Raw genomic sequence first — 9,381 nt, forward strand, 5'->3', positions numbered from 1 at the left:
AAATGCAAGAACAATCGGCCGGAATACAATGTATAGTTCTTGTCCACTTCCATATGACTATATAGCATACAATAAGCTATCGGGTCCCGTTTAGATCGGTTTGGGTGGCAGCCTAGACAGCCAAAGAATAGTTTCATCTTGGAATCTCCCATATCACTGGGAATTCTCTTCAATTTAAATGGAGTTACTCGTTACGATTCCGAACCTTCACGTGACTGTGTTTATGAACCATTGTCAAATAGTGGTGACATTAAATCTAGGAAACAATACGCGAAATCGCGCATGCACAGAACGGAAAATTTGGTCAAGACATTAAGTAATCCGCATGCGCAGAACGATTGATTTCAGTACTTCCGCTAAGCGCTTCGAGTGCAGCGTCAAACGCGGGCCTGTAATCTAACACGCGGGGACTGACCAATGAAATCTGAGAAGTAGAAATACCGGTAGACGCTGTTGCTTGATTGACAATGTCAATCAAGAAAGGGAGGAGCTTAACGCTATCGTTCTCTCCCAATAAATTCCGATGTCAAATAACGACGTTATTTGGACGGAAAAACGATGGTTTGAAAACGTCCAAATAACGTCGTTTTTCCGTCCAATGACCATATACGGAAAAAAACGACGTTTTCGTGTTTGCAGTGTCATGTCCATCTTTCACTTGATTGTTTAGAGGCCGCCGTCACATGGCAAGAGTACTGCTGTGCAGCGTAAGGCAACAAACACTTACTTTTGTGCAAATTGTGTGAGAAGCGGGTACTCCCTGAAGGGTAGGACATGCTTACCCTTTTCTCGAATACCTTGTGTCATCACTAATTTTCAGTGATCCATTCATGTAATTTCCACGGCTATTTCGCCTTTTACGCCCTTTTTTCATATATTAACTATTCAAAATGTATTAAGTCAAACAATTGATATCATTGCAATTAATAATGAGGTTTAGATATTTTACCACATGCTTGACAAAGAATGATGTTTTATGTAGTTCAAAGCAACCAATGTTTGTTGATCAACCCACAAGGATAATTGACCTAATCGTTAAGGATCGCTTAACAATCAAGTTGATATCTCAGTTCATTTTTATTTCATCTGCATCAAATACTATAGACATTCTAATATCATATTGTATCATACATTATGGAAACGTTCAAATGCATGTCCTACGTTTCAGAATCAAACGAACTACGTAGACATTCTATGGTACCAGTGTTCGAATCTGTATCATTCGTTCACAAATCGCAGGAATAAATATTTGAAAGACGAAACAAAAAAAATTTCTTATAACAAAAACAGGTAGAAGCATGATAAATGCAAATAAATTGCTTCTGTGGTGTAGAATGAAATAGTCACATGTCATACTAGACATAAACTATAAAGCTTATGTCCTGCATGTGTTTTTAGTAATATGTATATTTGTATACCATTTTATCAAGTATTATATTACACTGTGCTATTTTACTGTGTGTCTCTGTGTATATTGTAATACAACATGTGACATAATAAGAAAATTATTTTCTTCTTAATGTGGGGGGAAAACCCAAAGTGATGCTAGTCTTAGACGTTTACCACTGCAGTGAAACACAGGGAATGATGACAAACTTAGACACATAATGGAGGCAGACTGGTATTCGAACGCACGATCACAGGTTTCTGGCAAGGCCAAGGGACGCAACTCAGTAAGGGCTGGGCCAATACTCAATACTCACTTGACAATACTTCCAAATAACATAGTGCATTTTATTTGAAATATTTCACATGTGATGTTTCTTCTGCTAGTGGACTGAAGTCATCGAGTGTCAAAATCAATGAATACACAATCGTATCTTGTCACTAGGTTGTCATGTCCATCTTTCACTTGATTGTTTAGAGGCCGCCGTCACATGGCAGGAGTACTGCTGTGCAGCGTAAGGCAACAAACACTTACTTTTGTGCAAATTGTGTGAGAAGCGGGTACTCCCTGAAGGGTAGGACATGCTTACCCTTTTCTCGAATACCTTGTGTCATCACTAATTTTCAGTGATCCATTCATGTAATTTCCACGGCTATTTCGCCTTTTACGCCCTTTTTTCATATATTAACTATTCAAAATGTATTAAGTCAAACAATTGATATCATTGCAATTAATAATGAGGTTTAGATATTTTACCACATGCTTGACAAAGAATTATGTTTTATGTAGTTCAAAGCAACCAATGTTTGTTGATCAACCCACAAGGATAATTGACCTAATCGTTAAGGATCGCTTAACAATCAAGTTGATATCTCAGTTCATTTTTATTTCATCTGCATCAAATACTATAGACATTCTAATATCATATTGTATCATACATTATGGAAACGTTCAAATGCATGTCCTACGTTTCAGAATCAAACGAACTACGTAGACATTCTATGGTACCAGTGTTCGAATCTGTATCATTCGTTCACAAATCGCAGGAATAAATATTTGAAAGACGAAACAAAAAAAATTTCTTATAACAAAAACAGGTAGAAGCATGATAAATGCAAATAAATTGCTTCTGTGGTGTAGAATGAAATAGTCACATGTCATACTAGACATAAACTATAAAGCTTATGTCCTGCATGTGTTTTTAGTAATATGTATATTTGTATACCATTTTATCAAGTATTATATTACACTGTGCTATTTTACTGTGTGTCTCTGTGTATATTGTAATACAACATGTGACATAATAAGAAAATTATTTTCTTCTTAATGTGGGGGGAAAACCCAAAGTGATGCTAGTCTTAGACGTTTACCACTGCAGTGAAACACAGGGAATGATGACAAACTTAGACACATAATGGAGGCAGACTGGTATTCGAACGCACGATCACAGGTTTCTGGCAAGGCCAAGGGACGCAACTCAGTAAGGGCTGGGCCAATACTCAATACTCACTTGACAATACTTCCAAATAACATAGTGCATTTTATTTGAAATATTTCACATGTGATGTTTCTTCTGCTAGTGGACTGAAGTCATCGAGTGTCAAAATCAATGAATACACAATCGTATCTTGTCACTAGGTTGTCATGTCCATCTTTCACTTGATTGTTTAGAGGCCGCCGTCACATGGCAGGAGTACTGCTGTGCAGCGTAAGGCAACAAACACTTACTTTTGTGCAAATTGTGTGAGAAGCGGGTACTCCCTGAAGGGTAGGACATGCTTACCCTTTTCTCGAATACCTTGTGTCATCACTAATTTTCAGTGATCCATTCATGTAATTTCCACGGCTATTTCGCCTTTTACGCCCTTTTTTCATATATTAACTATTCAAAATGTATTAAGTCAAACAATTGATATCATTGCAATTAATAATGAGGTTTAGATATTTTACCACATGCTTGACAAAGAATTATGTTTTATGTAGTTCAAAGCAACCAATGTTTGTTGATCAACCCACAAGGATAATTGACCTAATCGTTAAGGATCGCTTAACAATCAAGTTGATATCTCAGTTCATTTTTATTTCATCTGCATCAAATACTATAGACATTCTAATATCATATTGTATCATACATTATGGAAACGTTCAAATGCATGTCCTACGTTTCAGAATCAAACGAACTACGTAGACATTCTATGGTACCAGTGTTCGAATCTGTATCATTCGTTCACAAATCGCAGGAATAAATATTTGAAAGACGAAACAAAAAAAATTTCTTATAACAAAAACAGGTAGAAGCATGATAAATGCAAATAAATTGCTTCTGTGGTGTAGAATGAAATAGTCACATGTCATACTAGACATAAACTATAAAGCTTATGTCCTGCATGTGTTTTTAGTAATATGTATATTTGTATACCATTTTATCAAGTATTATATTACACTGTGCTATTTTACTGTGTGTCTCTGTGTATATTGTAATACAACATGTGACATAATAAGAAAATTATTTTCTTCTTAATGTGGGGGGAAAACCCAAAGTGATGCTAGTCTTAGACGTTTACCACTGCAGTGAAACACAGGGAATGATGACAAACTTAGACACATAATGGAGGCAGACTGGTATTCGAACGCACGATCACAGGTTTCTGGCAAGGCCAAGGGACGCAACTCAGTAAGGGCTGGGCCAATACTCAATACTCACTTGACAATACTTCCAAATAACATAGTGCATTTTATTTGAAATATTTCACATGTGATGTCTTGTGTGCACTAACAAACGTCATTTTTGTGTTTCATTAAAATTGGATTTGAACTGTGTAAGCCCCTGTGGGGATCCCGAGGCTGGCGTCTCTCCTTATACTTCTCGAGATGACTGGACTTATCTTGGCTCAAAAGTGTGATCTGGCTGTTTGTGTGTCTATTAAACACTTGTCGATTATATACAGACTGCTGTGATAAGGGTTTAAGCATAAGCAACACTCTTTCGCAGGAATATCGATAGTGTTTGTTCCTGGTGAAGAGGCTGTCATTGTTTAATTGCATAATTACTTGGCAGTCTCTCTTTCCGTCTACTTTACGGTTAGCCTGATTTTATAATGTATTGTTATGTATCGTAGTTTCCATTTTTATGATTCAATACTAGTTTTAAATATTTCTCTGTGATATGTCTAGTTATTTTACTGCCCGTCGTTGGCAGGTTTTTATACGTTTCATAGTAATTATAATCTTTAATCTTGATAGTCACGGTATGGCTGCAATATTGCCGATGGGACTTAAAGCATTACTCACTCACTCACTCACTCACTACTTTACGGTAACAGTACAGGTGCGTGCTCATACGTTTGAACTATAATGCGTTATGGAATCAGGACCTAAGTTTAATTAAATAAAGTTCCTTTCCCCAATCTCAAGAACGTCTTGGGAAGGTTTTCTCCAACAGGTTGACACTGAAATGCTTAAAACACTGTTCAAATCAACTCGGTGTTACTTCAAATGCACTCACTCAGAAATCTATACGTTCATAACAGTTCTGTATTGAAATTGTCCCCATATTATACAATTACTTGGCAGTTTATCTTCCCTTGTGCTTTACGGTAATTATACAGTTGGGTGTTTGTACGTGTGATCAATCATGCATCCGTCTGTGGTTCGAATGTTAAAAGTCTCAGTACCCTACTGTTTGACCCGGCACGTGCCTTCTGTTGACAGTGGGGTACGTGGCATGCCGTGGGCTCATCCGACGGCTGACATCCTTTCCTTGTCAGCTTCATGTATGGATTAGCGTCTATGGTCACGTGAGCAAGGCGTCCGATCTCTGAAGGGTCGAATCCAATCACGAGACATTGATGCTTGACACTGACATACAACTGTATGTGTTCAAGGGAAAAGCAAACGTTTGTTTGAGAATGTTAATTTCTTGATACTTTGTGTTAAAACGTTTGCTACAGATTTATATTCCTATTCAAAACGTTCGTCATTTACAGTATCAACTTGAATTTGAGTTAATGTAAGTTATTACAAAACGCAATGTACCCATTAGGGGAACCAATCCGTCCTTAGGCACAATGACTAGCCAACGCCTAAACCACAAGGCTACCCCAACGCCCCATGAGATTTGAAATACACGAATCTCGATGTCATCAACATTTCTGACAATTCCAAGCACAGTAGAATTGTCTCCGTAATTGTCGGTTGGAATAAGCTGTCCCCAATTGCAGCGGTAAGAGAAAGATACATGTATGTAACGAGATATCCTTTGTGGTATGTACAGAACATGTGTTTATAGAATTATCTCCCTTAGTACAAAAAACACGTTTTGTTGACGGTTTATGTGATAAACACATATGGTGGAGAATTGGGAAAACTGCGATGTTTCAATGTAAATGAAGAGAGCCATGGTGTTCACAGAGTCTACGATGTGTGTTTGAGGGATTATATATGTTGTGTAATGTGCGATGGCTCCTGTTTTTGACATGCATCGGAATAAAACCTCGAACTTTGAATATTACGTTTACTGCAAGTTGCACGTGCAAATGCGTCCCTATCGGGGTATCATTATATCAGTAATCACCTTCACAGTGAGTGAGTGAGTGAGTTGGGTTTAACGCCGCTTTTAACAGTATTTCAGTTATATCGCGGCGTGTCAGCTTAATGTGGGAGGAAAGCCCGAAGTGATGCAGGTCTCAGACGTTTACCACTTCGGTGAAAACCACGAGCACGGGTATGGTGCTGACAAACCTAGAACATAATCGGGGCGAACCGGGATTCGAACCCACACTCATAGGTTCCTGGCGTGCCCAAGGGACGCAACTCTGCACAGTGAACCGCGGCGCCTTAGACGACTGGGCCACCCATGCCCCCTCACCTTCACAGAAAACCATGTTGTTCTTCAATTGTTTATCAACAATTAACTTAATTCATATGAATGTCATATTCATCTTAGTTTGGGCTTGTAGCAACATACATTCGTTATTGCACAAGACATCTTTTGATTTTAATTTCTTTAAAAAAATATAAAACAAGGATCAACAATGTGGGCATCATCAAGTGTTGCCTTTTGGTCTGACGTTCATCAATCAGGATCATACATCATTTTCAAAAGTCAGCAGTTTTACTTCCGCCCGCCGTTATGCAGTCCCTCCAGTTCGGCCGAAATATCGTCTCCTTTGGAAAGAATATTATGTCTGAATCATATTTTTCTCTGGACATGATCATGAGCCGCTTATCTTATATATACGTTCTATAAATTCCGGTTATTATTTAGATCCACCAGATCTGTAATCTGTTCGCAAATATTCCAGAAAGCCTGTTCTCCTTTTCCAACAAACACATACCACCAGAAGGTCAGATGATATTTGCCTTAGTGTAGAATGGAACAGTCCAATAATAATTGTATAGATAAGGCTTTAAAGAACATAATGGCATAGATAAGGCTTTAAAGAAGTGGAGATAACTCCGTTTGTCTACCGTTCACGAGTTGTTCCCCTTGGCTTCCTGGACACTGCCAGCAAATCTGGCACAACTGCCCAAACAAAGCAGCTTCCGTCTCGCATGGTTGGTTGCCCAAAAAACCTATTATCTCCTGAAAAGAAAGTCTTTATATGACTGGGATCCCTGTGCCCCCAGGTTCTGGAGTAAGAAATGATCCTCTTAAAATGCTAATGCTTATATACATAAGCTTGACAAACGATAACACAGGAGCATCTATCTGCATTCAGCGTGATCCTACCTGTTTTTATAAGTAGGCACATTTTGTTTCGTCATTAAAATGGCTTGATAAACAAGGAGTTGTTGTTTCTTTTGTTCACTACATAAGACTTAAATCTACGAGTGAGTGAGTATGGTTTTACGCCGCTTTTAGTAATATTCCAGCCCCTTTAAATCTATGACCATCATAATGTAAATTAGTTAAACCACATCATGTGTGTCGCTCGCCATGATGTTTGTTGTATGATTTAAACAGTTCAAATGTTTAAAAAGAGTCTGCAATTATAGTGAGTGAGTGAGTGAAGAGTTAGGAGTGAGTGAGTGAGTGAGTGGGTGTTGCTTTAAGCCGCATTAGCAATATTTCAGGTATTCGTGGCTAGAAAAACAAAATTACCTTATGACAACATTATTTTAAATGATGACGAAGATCACTAAAACTTAAATTTAAAATCTACATCTTTTCATACAGTTTTAATTCAAATATTTACGACTATATTTATTTATTATTTATCAAATATAATTAAAATAATAATTTAAATTTGAAGTCAAGAAGGAAATACTAAAAGTTTTTACGCCCCATATTCCAAACGTACTTCTTCTATTAGCTGATTTCCAAACCAAGATTATCGTTTCTAAATTGTGATATTATGACGATATATACCGAGTATGTAGCATAATTGATATATGTTTTTGTGCCTTCTCCGGATCCCCGTTCTCGTATTGTACGTATTGATGAGAACATTTGTCCACTGAAGGTGATTAACAATTCAAATATTTACGACTAGATTTATTTATTATTCATCAAAATCTGTAATTTAAATTTGAAGTAAAAAAGGAAATACTAAAAGTTTTCACGCCCCATATTCCCAACGTACTTCTTCTATTAGCTGATTTCCAAACTAATGTGTTTTATGAATGTTTTGCAGTATTCTAATGACAGCGTGAGTCAAAGAATCTGGACAAAAGTGTTGGACACCCGATCTACAAATATTCGAAACTCTCTGGACGAGGATCTTCACATTAAGATGCTCCTGCAGTCTAGTTACTATGCATACATAACCGGTTCCTTCACGGCTGATGGTATAGAAAGGACAGTTAATAACCTCCGAAGGGTGAGATGTAGTAACGGTCCAAACTATCTCAGCCCACCATTTCCCATTAATTCACCTCTTGTGGAGATATTTTCAAACAAGTAAGTGAAAACAAATGTACATGTCATCCTTAAATGCCACTCTCAGAGGATTGTATCCTATCCAGTAGTATATGCGTTGGTGCAGTTTGTTGTACTTTGTACAATGTATGTTAATGTTGAAGAGTGAATACAATCTCCCCTGAAAGGATTCTATAATTCATTATTCGTGAAGAGACGGTTATTGGTATTAATTAATAAATAACATGCAAGTGCTTGGATAACCAAGCAAACGTTTGGTTTTTATGTTTCAATAAACCGAAAAAAAGTAACCAACTAACGGACAGCTGTTTCCTGATAATGGACAGGTTTCGTTGCATTATTGTGCTGCACGATGTCACTTATTTCGTCATTGTTGTCTACATTTGTTCGTTTGTTTGTTTATGATTAAATAAGCAGCTCTTGAAGTTATTATTGCTCACGTATATATTCATATAAGAATAAGTAATGGACATATAAACGTGAAACCGGTGGTCACAATAACATAGCATGCACACCGGCATTTACGTTGATATCTCCATAAACGGCAAAAAATATTGAAGTAAAATCTTTAGCTGTAGTAGTACAACTCGACGCCTTACTGTTCCAGACTCATTCGGCTGTATGATAACGGCATTCTGGAAGCCTGGGCAAGAAAATGGTCCACCACAAAACGGGAGGAACATGTACACGCAATGACGAAGGTTGACATGAGTAACTTGCGGAGTGCCTGGGCAGTGTGTTTACTAGGAATTACAGTAGCCATCACTATATTAGGAATTGAACGTTTCCTTAACTACCGAATAAACAAAGACCGATTTGCTGTCGTGTGGAAACGGCACATTACTGTAACTGTTAGTTACAGTTACAGTTGATGACATATGTGTTGCATCGGTAAAACCAATTAAAATATACAACTCAAAAGAAGTTAAAGAACACCCGATTCTTTCATATTACTGTAGTTTATCTGCCATATCATGTCATAGTATCATGGAACTGTTCTAGGTGAACAATACCTTCCAAATGACGTGCTGGTTTTCTTGGGGAATTAGTCAGCAAAGAGCCAGAGCCACAGGAGACTAATCACAATTTTATTTACAAGAACAATTAACAATTT

At 37.4% G+C, this 9,381-nt stretch overlaps 1 protein-coding gene across 1 annotated transcript; it reads left to right on the plus strand.

Annotated features, from left to right (window-relative positions):
* The first annotated feature begins 3,995 nt into the window (after window positions 1–3,995).
* LOC139454894 (uncharacterized) lies at window positions 3,996–9,139 on the plus strand. The gene is made up of 3 exons (XM_071236505.1): window positions 3,996–4,061; window positions 8,023–8,288; window positions 8,875–9,139. Exons 1-3 carry the CDS (start codon window positions 3,996–3,998, stop codon window positions 9,137–9,139), a joined length of 597 nt encoding a protein of 198 aa, XP_071092606.1.
* The last annotated feature ends 242 nt before the right edge of the window (window positions 9,140–9,381 follow it).

The sequence above is a fragment of the Haliotis cracherodii genome, unplaced genomic scaffold (assembly GCF_022045235.1).
Source record: "Haliotis cracherodii isolate W230 unplaced genomic scaffold, xgHalCrac1.p SCAF_11, whole genome shotgun sequence".
In the NCBI taxonomy this organism is placed as follows: Eukaryota; Metazoa; Mollusca; class Gastropoda; order Lepetellida; family Haliotidae; genus Haliotis; species Haliotis cracherodii.

Coding starts and splice junctions, on each gene's coding strand:
- LOC139454894 (XM_071236505.1), top strand. CDS start 3,996: ATGGAGGCAGACTGGTATTCGAACGCACGATCACAGGTTTCTGGCAAG. Junction 4,062..8,022: donor AGGCCAAGGGACGCAACTCA/GTAAGGGCTGGG, acceptor AATGTTTTGCAG/TATTCTAATGACAGCGTGAG. Junction 8,289..8,874: donor GTGGAGATATTTTCAAACAA/GTAAGTGAAAAC, acceptor TTACTGTTCCAG/ACTCATTCGGCTGTATGATA.